Source organism: Coregonus lavaretus, assembly GCF_964263955.1.
Source record: "Coregonus lavaretus genome assembly, chromosome: 19".
NCBI classification, from domain to species: Eukaryota; Metazoa; Chordata; class Actinopteri; order Salmoniformes; family Salmonidae; genus Coregonus; species Coregonus lavaretus.
The window spans coordinates 27,180,071-27,204,977 of NC_140006.1; the positions used below are offsets into that span (position 1 = coordinate 27,180,071).

Consider the following 24,907-nt stretch of genomic DNA (forward strand, 5'->3'; position numbering starts at 1 on the left):
TTGTGCATTTTTGCCATCTGCAATTTTAGCCTAACTACTGCCTACATGACATCAACACTTTTTGTTAGTGTTGGGCATCTACAATGCAGCATAGTGACTATTCACTAGTACAGTAGCCTATTTCACACTGTCTTGCTGGTTTGTATTCAATATTGGTGCAAAGTGCACCTCGGAACTGTACATTCAGCTAAATGTACGTAGTTGGCCGAATAGGCCTATTCGTTGAGGTGTGTCTCATTGAGCCTGGAGGTTGAATAAATACAGGTCTCTCTTAACGTTCAAACATCTCTAACGTTCTTCTCTCTTTGTGTTCTAGAATGGAGCTGTTCCAGGGGAACCCGTGAAGACGGATAAGAACTCCAGGAGAGGGAACTGGGGGAACCAGATAGAGTTTATCCTCACCAGCGTGGGCTATGCTGTGGGCCTGGGAAACGTATGGAGGTTCCCCTACCTCTGCTACAGAAATGGAGGAGGTACGTCTTCATACTCAGAACACATTAATTATATAGTAGTAATAACAGCAATGCATTCTAGTTTATCCACAATACCTTTTGCAGTGTTTTGAAAATGTTGTCAAGTTTAAGTTTACGTTCCTCACATTGTGTCAGATGGATCCAAGTCATTCTTAGCTTCATTCCCACTCAATTCAAATGTGTTCACTCCTACAGTTGTCTTTAGTCTTCTATACATTTTGGGACCAGGGATCGCCATAGAAGGGCACACAGATACATAGCTGAGTATAGAGCCAAGGGGACTGGTGTAGCTCATGGCTCTGCAGTAATAACACCACAGTAGACTATCAGCTGGCTGAGGCCTGGGCTACGTCCCAAAAGGCACCCTATTCCCGATATTGTGCACTACTTTTGACCAAGGCTCATAGGTAAAAAGAAGGCTCTGGTCAAAAGTAGTGCACTATAGGGAATAGGGAGCCATTTGTGTCGCAGCCTGCTCCTCAATCTCCAGTCCTTCCTTTAACCCATGATTTCAGACTATAGTCCCAGAGGACAGGTTATTCCCCAGACCCATTGGCGCCAGTGGCGCCCCGTTAAACCAATCAAGCAGACAGAGGATTGCTGCCTGGTTTAGCATCACCCTCTGTCTGATGCTCCCTGACCTCCTTCACCTCTTCTGGTTGGCATAAACATAAATATCGCTGACCTTGTAATCTGACAACTCACTGCATTATGTTGCAGACATAGGGATGCCAACTTTTCTATATGAGCTAGGCAATTTTTCTATTCTAGACACAAACATGACCTTAACATTTGACTGCTCATTCACTGTGCATTACATAGCAGAAATATGATATTGTCACAGCATGGAATGCCAATTTTTCTGTATATTGTTTGATTTTTCGTTTGAATGACCATTAGGTAAGCCATTGGTTGTGAGCAATAATAAACATATGCATACTTACAATAAGTAAAAGTGTAAAGATTTAAATAACACAAAGCTGAATTCTAAACAATTTCATACAAATGTTTTGGCTTGACTAACTGTTGACCTGTCCCTGTAGAGTTGACTGACCCACATGTTGTTGTTCTACAGGAGCCTTCATGTTCCCCTACTTCATCATGCTTGTGTTCTGTGGGATCCCCCTGTTCTTCCTGGAGCTCTCCTTCGGACAGTTCGCCAGCCAGGGATGCCTGGGGGTCTGGAGGATCAGCCCCATGTTCAAAGGTGAGCCAGTTAACAACCACTGCTGCCATTGGTCAGTCATGTTCAAAGGCAAGCCAACAACCACTGCTGCCATTGGTGATTGGCAATACATCACTGCTATTGGTCAGTGGCATCCAACTAATCACTGACTGTATCTCATGCTTAGGAAACTGAAAGATGGAAACTAAATGGCAACATCTATTGTCTGCTTGGAATGCATATGCGTAACGTAAAAATTGAAAAAGTATTTTCAACATTACTTCAGTCAGAGAAACCCACTCACCTGTTCAGCTCCTGGTATCGTTCTAATGTTGTTTCACTCCCTCTCCCTCACCAGGTGTGGGCTACGGGATGATGGTGGTGTCCACCTACATCGGTATCTACTACAACGTGGTGATCTGCATCGCCTTCTACTATTTCTTCTCCTCCATGACCAACCTGCTGCCGTGGACCTACTGCAACAACCCCTGGAACACGCCCACCTGCAACGGCGTGGTGACGCCCACGGGCATCAACAACACCCTGGCCAACGTCACACGCAGCCTGGTCACCGGGGCCGCCGAGGTCGCCGTGGAGGTGGTCAATAAGACCAAGAGGACCAGCCCCAGCGAAGAGTACTGGAAGTAAGGCCTAACCGGACCCGGAGTCAGTTATCAATCTTTATTTGAATCCCAAAAGATCTTGTTCTAGATTAGGGCTGTGACGATACCTGTATTGCACATTGTTTAACATGGTAAAAATGAAGCAGACCAAACTTTTTGGTCTTTAAAAACCTGCTGTATGTAAAATATTGTGAGCTATAGCTTGGAAAATAAATAAATGTGACTCTGGATGACAACATAATGATGTTTGTTTCCAATATTAGGGCTGTTTTCCTAAATAAGTTAATATTGCGATACTGGTATCGTCCTGGCCCTATTCTAGATCTGTTGAGTGCTGGAAGTAAGGCAGAGTGTAGTATGACATTTTTTTTTGTATGCACTCACTAACTGTAAGTCGCTCTGGATAAGAGCGTCTGCTAAATGACAAAAAATGTAAAAACGTGTAGGGTTGCAAAATCCCAGGTTTTCCAGAAGACCTGGTTGGAGAATTCCAGATTTCCTGCTTATTCCTTTCTGATTCTGGGAATTTTAGGAGTTACCGTAATTTTTCAACCTTACAGTACCTGAGTGGGAAGGTGTGGGCACGGCTGACTCTGACTCAGCTGTACTAGATTAAAGAGACTGGAGTGGAAGCTGCAAGGGTTAATACACACTATTACTCCTAGATACATGTATGTACAGTAAAGCAGCACCCGACGGGTTTTGGCACATAAAGTATGTCTGACTATGGGTTAACAAAATAGTGTTTGTGTATCTCTGTAAGGCTATGTTTGAGATGCTAGATGCTTCAGTTGATTTAAACAAGACCAGTCAGAAAAGAAAACAGTCAGGCAGGCATGTTTGCCTTGCTAATCTGGGCCTACGATTAATCATCCAGCCTTCAACAAGCATTACTCATAGTTTACTGTGTCTGAAGTACACATCATTAGATGTTTAGTATATTTTCCTAGAAAATAATATGATCTGTATTCCTAGTAAATGGGGAGGAGTGTAGCTGTTTTATGCCCCTAGCATTGAGAATAGGGCTCATTCAAAGGAAGCAGTGTGGTTGGTTAATGACTTTCTAAATGTTTTGTGCTTAGCTTTCCGTCCGGGTGGGGCTGTCTCAGTCAGTATATCATGAAAGGAGTCGTTGTTCCTGTCAACTGTCAGTAAAGATAATCCATTGTGTTGGCACCAAGTTGTTTTTGGTCGTGCTGCTTCATTGAAATATGGGCTTCGCTCGTTGAATTGCCAGGGTACATCCGAACGATACTTTTTCTCTATCTTTCATTAAGTAACGTATTGCCATTATTTGTCCCTGCAGCACTGACTCTATATTCTAAATTTCTCTATCCAGACGTTGTTGTTGTGAATAGACACTGTGATACGTTTTTTCCCTTCCCCACAGACACTACGTGCTGAAGATCTCAGACGACATCGGGAATTTCGGGGAAGTCCGTCTCCCTATTCTGGGATGTCTGGCCGTGTCCTGGGTGGTGGTCTTCCTATGTCTCATCAGAGGAGTCAAGTCTTCAGGAAAGGTGAAGTTTCTTTTCTTTCTTTCTTTCTTTCTCTCTAGCTCTCTCTCTCTCTCATCTCCAAATGTCATTGTTTGGGCCAGTAGTTTTTACTGGTCAAGTAACTTAGTCTATGGTCAGGAAGAACTCCTGGTCATAGTGTATCATTGACACACATTAGGAGATCTTCTCACTCATTCTTCACCTCTCGATGGTCCCCAGGTGGTGTATTTCACAGCGACGTTCCCCTATGTGGTGCTGACCATCCTATTCATCAGAGGCATCACCCTGGAGGGAGCTGTCACCGGCATCAAGTACTACCTGACCCCACAGTGGCATAAGATCCTTGACGCTAAGGTGTGGATAATCATATAGAAATAACATAGTTATGTACAGTTGAAGCCGGAAGTTTACATACACCTTAGCCAAATACATTTAAACTCGGTTTTTCATAATTCCTGACATTTAATCCTAGTAAAAATTCCCTGTTTTAGGTCAGTTAGGATCACCACTTTATTTTAAGAATGTGAAATGTCAGAATAATAGTAGAGAGAATGATTTATTTCAGCTTTTATTTCTTTCATCACGTTCCCAGTGGGTCAGAAGTTTACATACACTCAATTAGTATTTGGTAGAATTGTCTTTAAATTGTTTAACTTGGGTCAAACGTTTCGGGTAGCCTTCCACAAGCTTCCCACAATAAGTTGGGTGAATATTGGCCCATTCCTCCTGACAGAGCTGGTGTAACTGAGTCAGGTTTCTAGGCCTCTTTGCTCGCACACGCTTTTTCAGTTCTGCCCACAAATGTTCTATAGGATTGAGGTCAGGGCTTTGTGATGGCCACTCCAATACCTTGACTTTGTTGTTCTTAAGCCATTTTGCCACAACTTTGGAACTATGCTTGGGGTCATTGTCCATTTGGAAGACCCATTTGCGACCAAGCTTTAACTTCCTGACTGATGTCTTGAGATGTTGCTTCAATATATCCACATAATTTTCCTTCCTCATGATGCCATCTATTTTGTGAAGTGCACCAGTCCCTCCTGCAGCAAAGCACCCCCACAGCATGATGCTGCCACCCCCGTGCTTCACGGTTGGGATGGTGTTCTTCGGCTTGCAAGATCCCCCTTTTTCCTCCAGACATAACGATGGTCATTATGGCCAAACAGTTATGTTTCTGTTTCATTAGACCAGAGGACATTTCTCCAAAATGTACGATCTTTGTCCCCATGTGCAGTTGCAAACCGTAGTCTGGCTTTTTTATGGCGGTTTTGGAGCAGTGGCTTCTTCCTGGCTGTTGTTCTGGGATTTATTTGCACTTTTCGCACCAAAGTACGTTCATCTTTAGGAGGCAGAACGCGTCTCCTTCCTGAGTGGTATGACGGCTGCGTGGTCCCATGGTGTTTATACTTGCATACTATTATTTGCACAGATGAACGTGGTACCTTCAGGCGTTTGGAAATTGCTCCTAAGGATGAACCAGACTTGTGGAGGTCTACCATTTTTTTTCTGAGGTCTTGGCTGATTTCTTTTGATTTTCCCATGATGTCAAGCAAAGAGGCAATGAGTTTGAAGGTAGGCCTTGAAATACATCCACAGGTACACCTCCAACTGACTCAAATGATGTCAATTAGCCTATCAGAAGCTTCTAAAGCCATGACGTCATTTTCTGGAATTTTCCAAGCTGTTTAAAGGCAGTCAACTTAGTGTATGTAAACTTCTGACCCACTGGAATTGTGATACAGTGAATTATAAGTGAAATAATCTGTCTGTAAACAATTGTTGGAAAAAGTACTTGTGTCATGCACAAAGTAGATGTCCTAACCGACTTGCCAAAACTATAGTTTGTTAACAAGAAATTTGTGGAGTGGTTGAAAAACAAGTTTTAATGACTCCAACCTACGTGTATGTAAACTTCTGACTTCAACTGTAATTCTATGCCATTACTGTAGTTAAGTACTACTTTATATGAGTTGTAAACAGTTACTCTTTATTACTCGTATAATAGCTCTGTAGCTCTTCATAGCGTAACGTTATAGGCTTATTGGCTTTCTCATAACACAGCTGTTGAAAGAGACTGCTTGATAATCAGATGTAATATGCCTCAGATATGAAATAAGGGTGTTCTTCAGTGGTTGTATTGACACGTTTGTCCATCTGTTTGTCTGTCCAGGTGTGGGGAGACGCTGCCTCTCAGATCTTCTACTCTCTGGGATGTGCATGGGGAGGGCTCATCACTATGGCCTCCTACAACAAGTTCCACAACAACTGCTACAGGTACTCTACTCTTCCTCTCCTCTCCACTTTACTATCAAATAAACCCTGTGTGCGTCCCAAATGGCACCCTATGGGCCCTGGTCAAAAGTAGTGCACTATAAAGAGAATAAGGTACCATTTGGGACGCATCTCCTGTCTGAGTTCAGGGTTTTTTCTGGGTCAAAAAGGGGCTTAGGTGGTGTGAGTGGCAGGGGGTGTGGCAGAAGGCATGGCAATTAGCATTTTTAGAGAACATTTTAGGGCCCCCCATCTTGGTGCTGTAGAGAAATTTGAGCATTTATAAGCCAGATTCCTGCAATTCTACACATTTCTCCATGGAGCCGAGTTTGAAAGCTAATTTCCTGCGATTTTATTCATTTTGCCATGGCTAATGCTGTGTTCTTTTGCTCACACTTAATAACTAAATGAATACTGCTAAATGGCATTTTCAATTCTCTCTGACTGTCTAGCTTTTATTTTGGTTATTGTTAGTTCTCAAAGATTAGACTATTTATAAATATATAGGTCCATTATCTTTTATACATAATTTATATCTGTTTTTGTTGTTTAAGTTTACACTTCAAGCGTTTTTTCCATCCCGAAAATGTATTTAAAACATTTGTAAAACACTGTTTGGATTTAGGCAACCGAAAAAATGCTTCGGCGGCCTTCCCAAGTATTACAATGGCAGAAAGATCCCTGGTGTTGTGTAAGCGGTTACACTGCAGTAGTTCTTCGTGTTCAGTTGGAGTGAATCAGGAAGGGTCTTTGTTGCCTCTCTGGGTGCGATCACGCTACAGTGTCAGCAGAGATTAACAGAAATGGTGCAGAATGGAGGAGGGCAGCTACAAATTGCAAGAATTGATGGAGTATGGTGTGATGGTATGCACTGCATGCCACTGTACTGAACTGTACTGTAGGTGGAGGACAGAGGCAGCACACTGAGAGAGTGAAGGAGACAAAATTATGTCATTTTTTGACTGCTGTTAAGCCTGTGGTTGCATTGTTAACTTTGTAGTTTGCAGTAGTCCAACTCAAAACTCCCCTGGAAACTGGAAGAGGTTTTCTCTTCTCTATAACACCACCATGTGGTTGAAGGGCAGAAGTGATGGACAGTATACTATAAATCAGGGGGACCAAATTAGACATTCTGTTTTCCTGGGACCCAAGCTTAGGAAAATATGCAACTATACATAGATATCAGTACATTTCATTGCCCTTATACCTAAAGCAAACGTAATATAGACAGAAACAAATAACAATTAAATGAAATACCCATATAAATATTTATTAATGTTTATTTCCCCCCATTAAAAACATTCTTACATATCTGTCTAGGTCGGAACTGTTGCTGTTAAAATACAAGAAATCACTTTCATTCTGAACTGGAATAAACTGATTGATCACATCACACAGATGTAGACAAGAAAACATAAGCACAGTCCTAATGAGAGGTGTGTGGCTGGTTGAAGTTTTCAACAAGCATGTCTATTCTGGGCTCAGTTTTTGACAGTGCAACACTGAGGTCATGCTCAACATTGAGACTGTTTATGTACTTGTTTTTTAAGTATGCCAGAGTTGAGAACCCTGACTCGCATAGGTATGTTGTGCCAAAAAGGATCAGAACATCTACTGCTTTCTCAGGCAGGCAGCTTCCTGCTGTAGATGTGGAACCCAGAACTGTGTGAGTGTGTTTGCCTCAAAAAGCATCTTGCTTCAATCAGTTTATTCCAGTTCAGAATCAAAATTATTACTTGTATTTTAACAGTAACAGTTCCAACCTAGACTTGTTTTCAACAATAATTTCTACAGTAAGATGTACAGTAGACCTGATCATTTTTCATCTTCATCTGTACTGTTACTAAGGGTTGCACTATCAGTAGCTAGCTACTTGCTTTGGCTAACGTTAGCTATTAGCTGTGAACAAGGCCAGGGGATTGTTTGAAAGAGAAACTCACATCTACTACTATGAGAGCTAGTACTCCCTTATTTCTGCTGATCATCACCTGTTATAAAATGACAACAATGCCTTGCTAGCTGACTTACTTTTCCACTGTCGAAGCAGTTTCCTGAAGCATTCTGCCCTGTTCTGAAAGAACTCCCTGGGTTTACCGTCATGCTGTGGATGTTTGGTCAGGACGTGTCGTTTTATTAATTTGTTCGTTTTGAGAGACTCATTACTAAGCACTTCCCCGCACAAAACACATTGTGGGCGCACGTAGTTATTTCTCAAAGTTTGTATGAAAGAGAGAGAAACTCATCTCTGTATTTGCGTTTCATGACGATTGAGCTCAGTCAGAACTTGGGGCTATCATGAGTCCATTTGATGACAGCGGTGAGTGATGGCGGGTGGGAATGACAATTCAGTGGCTGACAGCGCATCATCTGCAGCTGAACGACAGCTCTGCAGCGTCTGGGCCGCGGAGTGATCTACAAGAGAACCGCGAAGCACACCCTCTCCCACTCGCGCAGCTGCCAAACTGAGCAGAGACCGCTGCTAAGCAGAGAGCGCACTGAACAGAGTGCGCAGTTGCGCTTGGCCAAATAAATTCCAGTAATTAATTAAATAATTGTACATTTACTCTGACACGTCGCGACCCACCATTAACAAGAAGTGGGTCGCGACCCATACTTTAAGAATGGCTGCTATAAATCAATGATAGTGTAGTAAGTACTGTAACTACAAACCCACCAGTTGTAAGATAGCAGGAAACATATTTCTCACGTCTTTCTCTCTCTCTCTCTCTCTTTAGTATGTATCATGATTTTTATTATGCAATTAAGATAGTTTAGTATGAATTTGAACTGGAAATATGTATGAGGGTGAAATTCACCGATTGCCTCTTAGTGGACCGATAAAACATAATGCTGGTTAAAACCTCTTATGGATCGGACCCCTTTTTTCAATTTTCGCCTAAAATGACATACCCAAATCTAACTGGCTGTAGCTCAGGACCTGAAGCAAGGATATGCCTATTCTTGATACCATTTGAAAGGAAACACTTTGAAGTTTGTGGAAATGTGACATTTATGTAGGAGAATGAAACACATTAGATCTGGTAAAAGATAATACAAACAAAAAAACATGCGTTTTCAAATATTTTTTGGGTTCCATCATCTTTGAAATGCAAGAGAAAGGCCACAATATAATATTGCAGTTTAGGCGCAATTTAGATTCTGGCCACTAGATGGCGCCAGTGTGTGCGCAAAGTTTCAGATTGATCCAGTGAAGAATTGCAATACTGGACAATTTTGTATCAAGTCTGCCCAAATGTGCCGAATTGGTCAATTGATAAATTTTCAAGTACGTAACTATAGAGAACATACAAAAAGGATATGGTAGTACAAAATGTAAGTTTACACACTCCCAGGAATGTCATACATGATGGATCATTAGCTTAAACACTAACTTTCACACATCTAGTTGGCCGGGCGGGGTGGGTGTGGAGCCAGAGACAGCAGGGGTTCAAACTGTAGAACCCTAGAACCCAGTTCCTACATTTGAATATAAAAATTGATTTTATCAAACAAAACTATGCTACATTTTATTTCTGGGACCCTTAGGATGACAAATCAGAGCAAGATTACTGAATGTAAGTACATTATTTACCTTCAGAGGTGAATGTATCAAACGAGTTGCTGTGCTAAGTTTTTTGTTGTTGTGCACTCTCCTCAAACAATAACATGGTATTTTTTCACTGTAATAGCTACTGTAAATTGGACAGTGCAGTTTGAAGAACAATAATTTAAGATTTCTGCCCATATAAGACATGTCTATGTCTGCTGTTACTCACAACAGTCATGCTAATCATATTAGCGCACGTTAGATCAACCGTCCCATATACGGGACACCGATCCCGTAGAGGTTAATGCAGTATACTAATAACCTTCTCTTCCTGTTTTCTCTCCATTGATTGGTCACCCATACAGAGACAGCATCATCATCAGCATCACCAACTGTGCGACCAGTGTGTATGCAGGCTTCGTCATCTTCTCCATTCTGGGCTTCATGGCCCACCACCTGAACGTGGATGTATCTGAGGTGGCCGACCACGGCCCCGGCCTGGCCTTCGTGGCCTACCCAGAGGCCCTCACTCTGCTGCCCATCTCCCCCCTCTGGTCCCTGCTTTTCTTCTTCATGCTCATCCTGCTGGGCCTGGGGACACAGGTGAGTCAGTCAACCACCATGACATCCTGTCTGTGTCCCAAATGGCACCCTATTCCCCTAGGGCTCTGGTCAAAAGTAGTGCACTATGTAGGGAATAGGGTGCCATTTGGGACGGAACCCCTGTCCAATGGGACTACTTTTCGATGTCATTTAAAGCTGGAATCCTTAATGGTGAAACTGCCACGTCCGTTTGCGATATTACAACAACAAAGAAGTTACTGCAAACAATGAACACTGTTTTTTCCCTCTGACATTATTGCACGCGCGATAGAACAGCAGAAAATGTACTGCACATATTTTTACCACGATGTGCGACGCTCCTCACCTCCGCTTCGTCAACAAAACAAAAACAATAACAACGGCCGTGGGGCAGACAGTAGTGCTGTCTTCCCCAATAGTCAGTGGGGCTCAACTTGACACGTTGATTTTGGAGGGAAAAAAATTATGTTGGAGAAAGTGGGTTTTTGAGAGAAGTCAATGCTGAGTGTTGACCTGTCAATGTGTCCCTGTGTGCAGTTCTGCCTGCTGGAGACCCTGGTGACGGCCATCGTGGATGAGATCGGTACTGACTGGATCATTAGGAACAAGACGGTGGTCACAGGAGGAGTGGCTATAGTGGGCTTCCTGCTGGGGGTGCCGCTCACCACACAGGTAATGGACAGGAGATGTTTACACACACACCAACAACCATACACACAAACATACACATGCATGCACACACACACATAAACACACACTTAATTATCCAGGCACAAATGTTCAGGATGTATACTGATGTTGTGTTCTCCACCTGTGCTCTCATGTATTTAGGCTGGGATCTACTGGCTACTGCTCATGGATAACTACGCTGCTAGTTTCTCTCTGGTTATCATCTCCTGCATCATGTGCATCTGCATCATGTACGTCTATGGTGAGTCCAACTGTCTTTCCTCGATTATAAATGCCTATCGTCCACAATGCTCTCCAAGGCTATTGGTGAAAGTGAATCAAACTGACTGGAACGGAATGACTGACAACATGCTGTACTGTTTGTGTTCAGGACACAAGAAATACTTCAAGGATGTTGAGATGATGCTGGGTTTCCCCCCTCCCATCTTCTTCCGGGTCTGCTGGAGATTCGTGTCGCCCATCATCATATCTGTAAGAGAATTTCATCAGCCTCCTCCCCAGTAGCTACCACCCAGTGCCTCCTTGTTGACATGTTTTAGAGGCTTGACCTGCTCTGCATTCCATTACACTTGTCTAATCTTCGCTAATCCGTATTGCTCAACAAAACTGTCATGCAAAACACCTGCCAGAATACCAGAATGACCTAGGACACACACAAGTGATCACTTAAGATATGTACTGGATGAGGATTGAAATAGGGTATATTCTGTTAAAAGAAATGACTTGACCCTGATGATCCCTCTTCTCTCTTTGCATTTGCAGTTCATCCTGATCTTCACAGTGATCCAGTACAAGCCCATCACCTACAACGACTACGTGTACCCTGGCTGGTCCTTAGCCATTGGCTTCCTTATGGCCATGTCCTCAGTCACATGTATACCCATCTACGCTCTCTACAAGATCTCCAAGTCTGAGGGAACCACATTTTTAGAGGTAAAATCCACAGGATCTCTGTTTAGAGCTCTGTCTGTCTTTAGTGTTGGAAGCAGACATTGTTCGCACTAGTAGTGGAAGTGTTTCCGTTTTTTCTGTTAAATGACACATTTAAGGTCTTTGAACTGAAAGAAATGAAGGATCGTAAATGAGAACCCGATTGGTGTCATGTTATTCCATAACTTGCATTACATCACTTTCTCAACTTCTTTACCTGCCTCTAATTAGCAATAAATAATAAACCTGTGTCCCTCCCATCGCATTGACCTCTGACCCTTTACCCCTTACAGCGGTTGAAGAATTCGTGCAAGCCGGACATCAAGTGGGGCCCGGCCCTGAGTGAGCACCGGATAGGCCACTACGCCGCCCCAGTCTCAGAGGGAGAGGTGGAGGTGCGTCCCCTGAAAGAGGAGCTGAAGGAGAAGGAGGATGAGAAGAGGGATGAGATCAGCCTCACCATCCAGGGCAGCAACGGCTCCACAGCACACAACACTACCCCCAGCGCATAGAGGCCCCCCCCTGGGCCAGCGCCAGCCCCCACCCAACCACCCCTCACCCTTTCTCACCGCACCGTGGGGGAGAACCCGCTCGCTGGAGACCTTTACATATTGTAAGGGCTTATTATTTCTAACCTCTAGAGAAATTGGTCGTCATCCAAAAGAATTGTACTTCTTGTTTCAACATCATTTCATAATGCAGTTTCTTATAAACATTTGATTTGTTCTCTTCTTCATATTATGCAGGAGTTGAAGTAGAAATACACACTGTGTAGCACAATAGGGGAGGGACAACATTTTTCTCCTTCATCTGTAAAGAAATCCACTCGGAATTGGCAACTTTTCTAGCGACAGTGCTGGCGGTTTTAAAGCTGGAGACCAAATGTTCTTTGGATCAGTGTAGACACATGGCACCACTCTAGGGATTGATCATTCCCTTCTGTTGTTGTATCTACCGTATAGCTTTTGGCTCTCAGTACCCTCTAATACACTATAGTCTCCACTACTCAGACTGTTACGTATGCTGCTTTAGGGTTACCCAGAACAACTCATACTGGAGTAAGCCAATGGCTATTTAGCTACTCCTAAATATTTCATTTCAACTACACAGTAAAGCCATTGTACTTACAATGTTGGCAAACAATTAACATACATTACAGCACCAACTCCCCACACACACAGAGAATGTTGGTCTCCAGCTTTCTGAACAGCCACCCTGACTGAAGCCCATGATTTCCTGATGCCCATTCTCAGGGTCCCAAAACGATTTACTACTTACTGAACACGTTCAATACCTGAGTACATTTTATTTGATTATGGTAGGCTTTACATAAGAGAGGGAGCTAAGAAAAAGACAACCATAACATGTTCATACACAAAAACAAATGGGTGGATGGATGCAACTAAGTACAATAAAGTGCCATCTCTCTTTTAGTCTTCCAGGTATTTCCGTGGGAAATGCATCTCACGATGTGGCATCTCACTTGTGAAGGGAACGTTTAATTGACGACAGAAGCAGCTACAGATGTAGGATCTTAATTTGACCAGTTTCTAACAGCAGGAAAATAATCATGCAGCAACAGGGTGATCAAATTAAGATCCTACATATGTAGCATAACGAGGAGGGAGGACACGTGGTGTTGCGTCATAGCCTCTGTTACTCACAAGTAGGATTTGCTCCAACAAGGCATGTTACCAAAAACATGTTAAACATGCATGAACTTTAATATCTCAGTGGCATAGCTGGAGTATGTGTCTTTGTTAACTTTTTCAAAACTGAGAGACTTGCATCAGCAGGTGTCTTTGCAGAGGAAAATAAGTGTATTTACAGGCGTTTTAAAGCTCTGAGCCAAGTAGTGGTGTGATTGGATGTGGAAACAGGAAGGAGAGAGGCCATTGGTTGGCCTGGAGATGGAGCTTGTCTCCACAAGAATAAAAAAAAATAAACAGTTACTGAATTATGTAGTTTATATGTAGTTGTATAGTATCATTCTGTCAATATAATTATCTTATTTTATCTTTCATTATTGTAAAGTAACATAGTAAATAATTATAAGGAAAACATGTTTATTTTGTAAAGAAGCTACAGTATCTTAAGAAATAACAGTAATGTTTACCATTCCTTATCCATTACTTGATTTTTATTGGTAATTGATTTATTTTAGTGGGTTGGAGTGGGAGAGAGATGTATTTGTCACTTTGTGACAGGATGCTGTGGGGTTGGGGTTAGGGTGGGAGTAGTGCTCGCACAGATTGCTGGAATTGGCAATTGTCAAGAAGTCCCATCTCTCCAACCAATTCAATGCATTCGTCTCCACTCTGTTACATTGCATCTGTGTTGCAGTGAGGCAAAGACCTGTCTGTGGTAACATTGTGAATCCACTGGGTCCTTGCCTGGCCTGCACTGATGGAGAGAGGTAGTCTGGCAATGCAACTGCTAAAGTGCTAGCGCATCGCATCTTGGTGAAACTTCAGATTTGTTATTTCTTCTTTAACCAGTACGTCACTGTATATAATATTCAACATCTTTGTCTGACTGCATAAATCCAGTTTCTGCTGTCGTATATATGACTATGAGTTGTTCTCCTTCCATTTTACTTCAGTTTCTCTGTGTTAAAAGTGTCATGACAGTTAGCTATCCAGACACTCAGTGGAGTAGGTAGTTACTTAGTGGTTAAAGTCTTTGGTTATTTGGTTCCAATTGGCCTCTTATTGCCTATGTAGGGCACTAGGGCTCTGGTCAAAAGTAGTGCACTATAAAGGGAATAGGGTGCCGTTTGGGACGTACCCAAATTCGTTGGTTATTTGAACTAAAACAAAAAGCACACCAGTAGGTTAGATGCAGCCCAACAGACTCAAGCTTTACTTCAGATGAAAACAGACTAGTGTGTTCTCCTATAATGCTAACAGAAGCACAGTACGGCCACACTAATCAACCTGTTCTAAAGCAGAGTAGTAGTGGTCCTGGAATGGCAATAGCACAGGATATTAATAATGATGATGGTTTTAACTGATGTGTTCTATACACTATGAATACATTACATTTAGGTAATAAGGAGTTTACAGCAGATGTAAATGGTTGAGCTAAGGTTGGTTAGTATATAATGGCCCTGATGACAGGATTTGATAACATAATGAAATGATGTATGATTATTCTAGACATGCCGGCTCAGGTCAGGTTGCCTCTGGATACTTCCAGGGAGTCCTCTAGGACTTTTATTTCTTCTTCCTCCTGTTACTGTTAAACTGTTGACTTGTAGTCCTCTTCTTTATTAGCTACAGTAGCTAGTAAGTTAAGGATAACCACCACGCTATTGGAACCCTTTGGTCTCTGCTGTCCACAGAGCTCTTCCTCTATGAGATACTTGTACAGTCATGTAAAAAAAAAAAACCCGGAACTGGTGTTTGTGTGTTTATTTGGGGTAGGCGGGGTAAAAAAAAATATATTGTAGTAAAAGTAGCCGATGTTAAGTGTAATATGTATTTGTGTGTAGTCGATACCTTACTGCTGAGTACTGTTCTTAGATCAGGATAGTGTCAGTATTGATGTTATGTAATTCTAATCAATCAGTAACTATCAATTTTGTCATGTAACAAAACAATCTACCTTTTAAGAGATCTTTTGTTTTTGTACTAAAAAAATATATATTTTATTGTCAAGATTTAATCTACCTTTATCGTGTTCTAAAAGCCAGCTGATATCAAAAGTATTGCCAAACAAAAGCTTGGGTTGAAACTTGAAAATCAAAGGAATACATTTTACAGTATGTTCTGTTGGAGGTACATAACATGTCTGCAGCTACAGTGGGGAGAACAAGTATTTGATACACTGCCGATTTTGCAGGTTTTCCTACTTACAAAGCATGTAGAGGTCTGTAATTTTTATCATAGGTACACTTCAACTGTGAGAGACGGAATGTAAAACAAAAATCCAGAAAATCACATTGTATGATTTTTAAGTAATTAATTTGCATTTTATTGCATGACATAAGTATTTGATCACCTACCAACCAGTAAGAATTCTGGCTCTCACAGACCTGTTAGTTTTTCTTTAAGAAGCCCTCCTGTTCTCCACTCATTACCTGTATTAACTGCACCTGTTTGAACTCGTTACCTGTATAAAAGACACCTGTCCACACACTCAATCAAACAGACTCCAACCTCTCCACAATGGCCAAGACCAGAGAGCTGTGTAAGGACATCAGGGATAAAATTGTAGACCTGCACAAGGCTGGGATGGGCTACAGGACAATAGGCAAGCAGCTTGGTGAGAAGGCAACAACTGTTGGCGCAATTATTAGAAAATGGAAGAAGTTCAAGATGACGGTCAATCACCCTCGGTCTGGGGCTCCATGTAAGATCTCACCTCGTGGGGCATCAATGATCATGAGGAAGGTGAGGGATCAGCCCAGAACTACACGGCAGGACCTGGTCAATGACCTGAAGAGAGCTGGGACCACAGTCTCAAAGAAAACCATTAGTAACACACTACGCCGTCATGGATTAAAATCCTGCAGCGCACGCAAGGTCCCCCTGCTCAAGCCAGCGCATGTCCAGGCCCGTCTAAAGTTTGCCAATGACCATCTGGATGATCCAGAGGAGGAATGGGAGAAGGTCATGTGGTCTGATGAGACAAAAATAGAGCTTTTTGGTCTAAACTCCACTCCCCGTGTTTGGAGGAAGAAGAAGGATGAGTACAACCCCAAGAACACCATCCCAACTGTGAAGCATGGAGGTGGAAACATCATTCTTTGGGGATGCTTTTCTGCAAAGGGGACAGGACGACTGCACTGTATTGAGGGGAGGATGGATGGGGCCATGTATCGCGAGATCTTGGCCAACAACCTCCTTCCCTCAGTAAGAGCATTGAAGATGGGTCGTGGCTGGGTCTTCCAGCATGACAACGACCCGAAACACACAGCCAGGGCAACTAAGGAGTGGCTCCGTAAGAAGCATCTCAAGGTCCTGGAGTGGCCTAGCCAGTCTCCAGACCTGAACCCAATAGAAAATCTTTGGAGGGAGCTGAAAATCCATATTGCCCAGCGACAGCCCCGAAACCTGAAGGATCTGGAGAAGGTCTGTATGGAGGAGTGGGCCAAAATCCCTGCTGCAGTGTGTGCAAACCTGGTCAATACCTACAGGAAACATATGATATCTGTAATTGCAAACAAAGGTTTCTGTACCAAATATTAAGTTCTGCTTTTCTGATGTATCAAATACTTATGTCATGCAATAAAATGCAAATTAATTACTTAAAAATCATACGATGTGATTTTCTGGATTTTTGTTTTAGATTCCGTCTCTCACAGTTGAAGTGTACCTATGATAAAAATTACAGACCTCTACATGCTTTGTAAGTAGGAAAACCTGCAAAATCGGCAGTGTATCAAATACTTCTTCTCCCCACTGTACATGACTGTTGGGGAAAGTATATCATAACAGTGTTAATCAAGTTTACATAGTAATAATGCCAACAGTATTAAACCAACACCGTGGTACTATACTGCAGCGACCTCCAGGTACAATATAGTGACTGTGCTGTAAATTCCTTTGTGTAAACATACTGGCCTTTTCAATTTGGTGGAGTATTTTACATGTGCATATGTGGCAAAAAAATTCAAGAAATCAAACACCAAAATCGGTAACATTGTAACTGCAATAAATAAGACATTAGATCAAAATATCAATGTATTGGGGAAGTGTTTTAGAATTTAAACTAATTGGTCAATAAGGAATGGGTTCAACCAAATGTCTCATATCCAGAGTAAGAAAGGGTGACTTAGTTTTCATCTTATTCTTTATTTTTTGCACTGGGATTATTATTTCATTAACTTGGCATTTGGTTAGACCCTTCCTTTAAAATCAATATAAGCAGATAGTGTAAAACGTGCACTCAAGGACAAATTGGATGAGTATTCATATTTTTGGGACATTGTATAGAAACTCATTGTTCATCATCTCATATTGAAATCGCTGTAGTAAGTCTTCTATATATGGGATGTAAGAAATGAATACATGTTACCAATTCTGAAAACTGATAGTCGGCCTCTACTGTACTAAAACTGTGATTTATCTACTCTGTGGTTCGCTACGATCACCGAGGAGATCGCTTGAATTTCTTACTCATAAACATGTTTTTACAAATTTTTTCAGCACTTTAAATCAAGTCATTTGTGTTTATAACATATCTAACAATACAAAGTTCAATTTTGAAATAAGGCCTTTACAGTGGTCTGCACAAGCTGCTGTGTCAACATGTCAGCAGAGAAGACACCATGTTATGCCATTGTAAATTCTATCATAGTGGAGAATAAAGCACAAATGAAATGAACACAGTACTGGTACTTTCTCATATCTAACCATTTCTCTTGAACTTTAGGGCCAAAATCCATTGAATTGTCTTAGTCATGTCAGCTGTATATCGTAAACTGTTCCATTACAAATGGTAAATAAAATCTATTTTAAAGATCACTCAAGTGTGGTTCATGTCCCATTTGTGTTTTCTCTTTCTGAACAGGCTGTGGCTTTAGTTAGATGGAAGAAAGCAGATCAGTAATAAAACATGTATTACAGGCATATGAAAATTTATTTATCCAAATACAGTCACATTTATTTACTTAAAAATACATGCAATACATGGTTAAGTTAGGTAGATCAAATTTGAATCATTTCGAAAGCATCCAACCATATTGTGTCTTGTGTTCACTTTCAGGTCTTCTATCAGTCTCTTGAAAATGACCACATAACATCCCTGTGTCTCTTGGCTCATTGTGGAAGACTTGGATTACTTTATTACTTTATATTAAAGAGATTACGACATCCCTTTTACAAGTATGAGTATTATTGAGCTCTGATGAGACACTTGTCTCCTTTTAGGACCAGATTCTGGCGGTAGAACATACATGACAGTATCAGAGACTCACTATCCTCTGCTTCTGTAGTAAAGAGTTCAGTTCACGAGGAGCTAACCAGGCTGTCCCCCTGCTGCGGCAGACACAGGCGCCTGGCCCCACTCTGCCTTCTGCTGGCTGGCCTCTGCACAGCGGGGGGAGCAGGGTGGAACATGCTTACGGGGCTCATCTGCTCACAGCTCCTTTTTCTCTCCGGAGGCTGTGTGGAGGAGCAAAGACGATGGTGGCCACCAGGTAACAAGGGCCAGCTGTTCACTGAGTCTGACCATGAGTCATCATGTCTTTGAGCTCCCTCAGTCACAGACACAGGCTGACCACTACGCCTGCAAGTTCTGCCCTTTATTCTCTGTTCTGAGGCAGAGTTGAGGTAGGATCCATGGGTGGTTACTGTACTAGCAGAGGGGACCAGGGGTGGTAGGTAGCTGTCCATGTCTTGAGTGGTGATGGTGGGTTCTCTGTTGCAGGGGTGGGAAGCCTCAGAGCTCTGGCTGTGAGTCCTTGGATGTTTATGTTCAGAGGGTTGGAGAGGGCTGGATTCTCTGGTGTTGGGTGAGCTGCCTCTCATCCTGTCTAACGGAGGAGTCCTCCTTATTAGAGGTGCTACTAGTGGTGGACTGGGCCTGGTATGTGGAGGATGCGGTCTGGGGGCCACCACAGGGGTCAAGTCTCTTTGTGTCTCATCCGCAGACAAACCTGTCCATCCTATCGACCTGGGAATAGCAACATTGCCATTAACACCTTTCATGACAGCAAAGATCAACTAGGTTGCAATTAGCTAAATACTTTCGACAGATACTGTAAGTGATGACCTTGGGCTAGATTCTATCAGATCCGCTGACACCTGCATATCGGTTGTTTTGGTGGTGTCGGAGTTGGCACTGTGTTAGAGCTCTCAAATCCACAAGCGGCTCCCAGCATTATACCTAAAGCGGACATTGCCATTGGCTGCACAGAGTCGCTTTAACTGAAATCCCATGCAGCCTTGTTTACCAATCCGAACACTGGAATGTGAGATGTAATCTACACCTCGATTAGGATGATAGAAATCCTCATTATTTTGTTTAATGATTTTCAATATGAGCCTCATTATCTTTTTATCTACAGCCTACACTTTCTCATTCTAAACTTCTAACGCCAGTCGGATGGGTGTGGCTTTGACACAATGACCGCAAGAGCAGCTGCTCACCAATTTGACGACTCCAACGCAGTTCCACCTCGAACAAATAACATTTGATTTGACACCGCCATAACATCTGCAAAGCGGGTGTTGGCTATCGCTGGTTAACGCTTGATCTGAATGAATTTAGGCCCTTGTCTGGGAAGTATGCATGTTATCCTTATCAGACAAATAATCAAACAGATCTAGAGACATGCGTTGGGCTTGACAGCAGAAACCCCTGAAAGCCTGTAAATCCACAGAACAGAAGTTAAAAGTTGTAAAACAGGTATTTTGGATCTGTTAGAAAGGAGAGTATAGAGCAGACTAGAGGCCAACCTGGATCTGCTCTGCAGGCTTGTTTCCACAGGGGAGGAGGAGGGACAGTAGGTGAGGCTGAGGCTCTGCCTCTTCAGATCCATCTGAATGACTCTCCTCTCCTCCTTCAGCTCTGCAAATCAACCCACACCAGGAGAAAATCACTCACACACATTTTTACAACACTATTCTGCAGCAGTCAGGCAGATTGGAAATGGTGAGAAGACTGACAGCCGGGTCGGCCTCTTTGAAATAAGCGCCATGACCCAAAGCCCAAGATAACGGAACATTGAGAGGTTATACCTGTTGACAGAGTGATGTAGTTCAATTACCACTCTAAAGTGATATCTATTAACCATTATCTTTTTCACCCGATTATTTGTGTACAATGTTTTTCAATATTTGTAGCAGATGAGAACTTGACAACACTGGAAAAAAAGGAGAAGTTAAGTATTTTTGCAACAATAAACCACTAGATGGTAGTGAGGCTCAATTTATCTGATTTTGTTCGAGATATAGGCGAACATGTCAGTAATTTATGTCAGGTCAATACAAGAAGAAAGAAAAGTAACCAACTGTGTTTTTGGTAAGTGTTTTATAGGAAGTGTGCATTGCATAAATGTATGTAGTTCTGTCCTTGTTATGTACTTGTGTATTAAATGTTCTATATTATGTCACGTTTTGTGTTTTGTGTGGACCCCAGGAAAAGTAACTGATGCTTTAGCAGTAGCTAATGGGGATCCTAATAAAATACTAAATGTCAAAAGACTTAGGACACATGTTACCAATTTATTTGCCTGGCTACCCAGACTCCTTGCTCCAGCCAAACTCTATGCCACGCCCACGGACGTTAGTTTCTTCTCCACAATGAGTCTGGATCTGAGTACCTCCCCGACCCTTCACCGAATGCGAACACATTCGGGGCCGTCTGATTGGTCCAAAAACTGATGGGTTGAGCCAGAACCAGAACACACGTGGGTAAAGTGCCGGTTTGAAAATGAATCATTGGCTTTGATACTCTGATTGGTTAGAGATGAGCCAATTACTGATTACTTTATTTTGTACAACACCAATGGTGCCCCTCGCCACCACAAGCAACTTCAATGATGGCAGTCTCAGACTAAAGTATGAAGCGAATGACAGAGCAGCGTAAGAATTTAGTGTGAGTCGTCAGGTTACCAAATTTGAAACTTCGCCCCAGTCTGAGGTCCTGAGTGCTCTGGAGCAGGTGTTCATCAAAGATCTCTCTGTACTTTGCTCCGTTCATCTTTGCCTCGATCCTGACTAGTCTCCCAGTCCTTGCCTCTGAAAAACATCCCCACAGCATGATGCTTCCACCACCATGCTTCACCGTAAGGATGAGTCTTGGTGGTTCCAAACTTCTACCATTTAAGAATGATAGAGGCCACTGTGTTCTTGGGGACCTTCAATGCTGCAGAAATGTTTTGGTACCCTTCCCCAGATCTGTGCCTCGACACAATCCTGTCTCGGAGCTCTACAGACAATTCCTTTGACCTCATGGCTTGGTTTTTGCTGTGACATGCACTGTCAACTGTGGGACCTTTTATAGACAGTTGTGTGCCTTTCCAAATCATGTTCAATCAATTGAATTTACCACAGGTGGACTCCAATCAAGTTGTATACACATCTCAAGGATGATCAATGGAAACAGGATGCACCTGAGCTCAATTCGAGTCTCATAGCAAAGGTTCTGAATACTTATGTAAATAAGGTATTTCTGTTTTTTATTGTCAGGGCGGTGTAGTTCACAGGTTACTGAAGACACCAGAACTCATGAAACCATTATGGATCTGAGCCCAGTCACCTCTATTAACTCTGGGCTCTGATGTTCCGCTGGTTCAATACAGATCTGTTATGTGGACCAGGAAAGTATATTACTGTTAGGTTGCAAAATGCTGTTAACTTTCCCAAAATGTCCAGGTTTTTCAGAAATCCCTGTTGGAGGATTGCTGGATTTTCTTGCTTTTTACATCCTGATTCCAGGAATATTCCTACCAGGATTTCTGGAAAACCTGGGAATGTTGGTAAAGTTACCGGAATTTTCCCACCCTAATAGTGTATGACTGTACTGTAACTGTATCACTCACCTGTTACAGTTGGCTCTGGAGCCTCAGTGACATCACGCTGTGTCTGGTGCTCCTGTTCCACACTCTCCTGCAAACAGCGAATCACAGACAAGACAAAACACCACAGAACAGGTCAACTACCAGAGCCAGCTACTGGTGAGTTAGAGTCATGTAACCCAAGGACACAGCTGACAAATGAGAAATAAGGACGATGGTGGAAGATGGGTGGGGGTGTTACGACGTGAGCGACGAAATGATTCACAGGCAGCAGCAGTGTTCGTTCCATAAGGATTTGGACTCTCTTTTAACATCTATATCCAGACTCAGGACATAAACCACAGCTCCAACCAACAGGCTCTTTTCTCTGCTGGCAACCGGGTCATATCTGTCCTCGTTTTACAATACCACTGGTATTGGATGATCATTAGCTAGGAGTCCGACCCACCCACCAGCCCTGCTATTTGCTTTGAGGTATTTACGTAAAGTCTCACTGTCTGCCACTGGCATATCATGGAGCTATGCCTCGTCTCGACTCCCCACTGTGTAGCTAACGGAGGGGTGCCGAGTGCCTAGTGCCGCCAGCTGATCGTCTTGGTTTTTTGAAATGCAAACAAACAGAAGTGGAGAATGATCTAGTTACAGAGGCGGCTATTCATTTTAGATGTGAGGTCTGACTGATGGAAGGGTGGTTAGACTATCCTGGCTCAGGCTGCTACCAAGGGAGATGGAATACCAGACTGGTTCTGCATCCCTAATGGCACTCTATATATTCCCTATGTAGTGCACTACTTTTGACCAGGGCCCATTGGGGGAATAGGGAATAGGGTGATATTTGGGATGTAGACTGGGACTGGGAGCTACACAGCCCACTGCTTCTCAATGGAGTGTTGACTCAAAACCTAAACCCTGCTTCGCATAAATGGCTGCCCTTTTACTCTGAAAATAAAACAGCCTATTATTTCACTGCGGTGCAGTGGTAAAAGGATAACTCTCCACACCTCTTTCTCAGTCTATTCTTTCTCCTACTTAAAGCAGTGTTATATGGGCTCTATTTGGGACCATGCCTACTAGTCTACACACTTTCAAAGCTTGAGGATAATGAGATATTGGGGTAATTTAGTCATTACTGTAGACTGCCTGACTGCTAAAATTACAGATCCATTGCAGGGACATAGCACTCTACTTTCCTGGTCCACGGCCAAGTCCATCAATTAATTCCACCAACCCCCATTCGAGGAAAAGGGACATTATACAAATGTTTGTAAAAATTGATGATTGATTGCTGCATGCTAAATGTGAATGAGATCATCCAGTACCCGGGCTTGGTTTTGGCTGACTAGATGATGTTTCTGGCTGTAATGGGAAATTACAGTGCCTTGCAAAAGTATTCATCCCCCTTGGCGTTTTTCTTATTTTGTTGCATTACAACCTGTAATTTAAATTGATTTTTATTTGGATTTCATGTAATGGACATACACAAAATAGTCCAGATTGGTGAAGTGAAATGAAAAAAGGAACTTGTTTAAAAAATCATAATAATAACGGAAAAGTGGTGTGTGCATATGTATTCACCCCCTTTGCTATGAAGCCCCTAAATAAGATCTGGTGCAACCAATTACCTTCAGAAGTCACATAATTAGTTAAATAAAGTCCACCTGTGTGCAATCTAAGTGTCACATGATCTCAGTCTATATACACCTGTTCTGAAAGGCCCCAGTGTCTGCAACACCACTAAGCAAGGGACACCACAAAGCAAGCGGCACCATGAAGACCAAGGAGCTCTCCAAACAGATCAGGGACAAAGTTGTGGAGAAGTACAGATCAGGGTTGGGTTATAAAAAAATATCTGAAACTTTGAACATCCCACGGAGCACCATTAAATCCATTATAAAAAAATTGAAAGAATATGGCACCACAACAAACCTGCCAAGAGAGGGCCACCCACCAAAGCTCACGGACCAGAAAAGGAGGGCATTAATCAGAGAGGCAACAAAGAGACCAAAGATAACCCTGAAGGAGCTGCAAAGCTGTTTTTCATCGACGGGGACTGGGAAATTGGTCAGAATTGAAGGAATGATGGATGGCGCTAAATAGAAGGAAATTATTGAGGGAAACCTGTTTTAGTCTTCCAGAGATTTGAGACTGGGACGAAGATTCACCTTCCAACAGGACAATGACCCTAAGCATACTGCTAAAGCAACACTTGAGTGGTTTAAGGGGAAACATTTAAATGTCTTTGAATGGCCTAGTCAAAGCCCAGACCTCAATCCAATTGAGAATCTTTGGTATGACTAAAAGATTGCTGTACACCAGCGGAACCCATTCAACTTGAAGGAGCTGGAGCAGTTTTGCCTTGATGAATGGGCAAAAATCCCAGTGGCTAGATGTACCAAGCTTATAGAGACATACCCCAAGAGACTTGCAGCTGTAATTGTTGCAAAAGGTGGCTCTACAAAGTATTGACTTTGGAGGGGTGAATAGTTATGCACGCTCAAGTTTTCTGTTTTTTTGTCTTATTTCTTGTTTGTTTCACAATAAAAAATATTTTGCATCTTTAAAGTGGTAGGCATGTTGTGTAAATCAAATGATACAAACCCCAAAAAATCAATTTTAATTCCAGGTTGTAAGGCAACAAAATAGGAAAAATGCCAAG

The 24,907-nt window shown here is 42.4% G+C and overlaps 2 protein-coding genes across 2 annotated transcripts; one reads left to right on the plus strand and one right to left on the minus strand.

The window, feature by feature from the left end:
- Positions 1-378: 378 nt before the first annotated feature.
- On the plus strand, positions 379-12,295 carry LOC311146578 (sodium- and chloride-dependent glycine transporter 1-like; the record flags this gene model as incomplete). Its single annotated transcript, XM_084183095.1, has 12 exons — positions 379-473; positions 1,549-1,680; positions 1,997-2,282; positions 3,652-3,784; positions 3,983-4,117; positions 5,934-6,037; positions 9,947-10,184; positions 10,701-10,835; positions 10,995-11,094; positions 11,224-11,324; positions 11,616-11,786; positions 12,077-12,295. Exons 2-12 carry the CDS (start codon positions 1,557-1,559, stop codon positions 12,293-12,295), a joined length of 1,746 nt encoding a protein of 581 aa, XP_084039221.1. The 5' UTR covers positions 379-473; positions 1,549-1,556.
- Positions 12,296-18,351: 6,056 nt separating this feature from the next.
- LOC311146257 (uncharacterized protein) lies at positions 18,352-22,766 on the minus strand (the record flags this gene model as incomplete). Its single annotated transcript, XM_084182755.1, has 4 exons — positions 18,352-19,403; positions 20,189-20,300; positions 22,276-22,342; positions 22,746-22,766. 4 exons carry the CDS (start codon positions 22,764-22,766, stop codon positions 18,737-18,739), a joined length of 867 nt encoding a protein of 288 aa, XP_084038881.1. The 3' UTR covers positions 18,352-18,736.
- Positions 22,767-24,907: the final 2,141 nt, after the last annotated feature.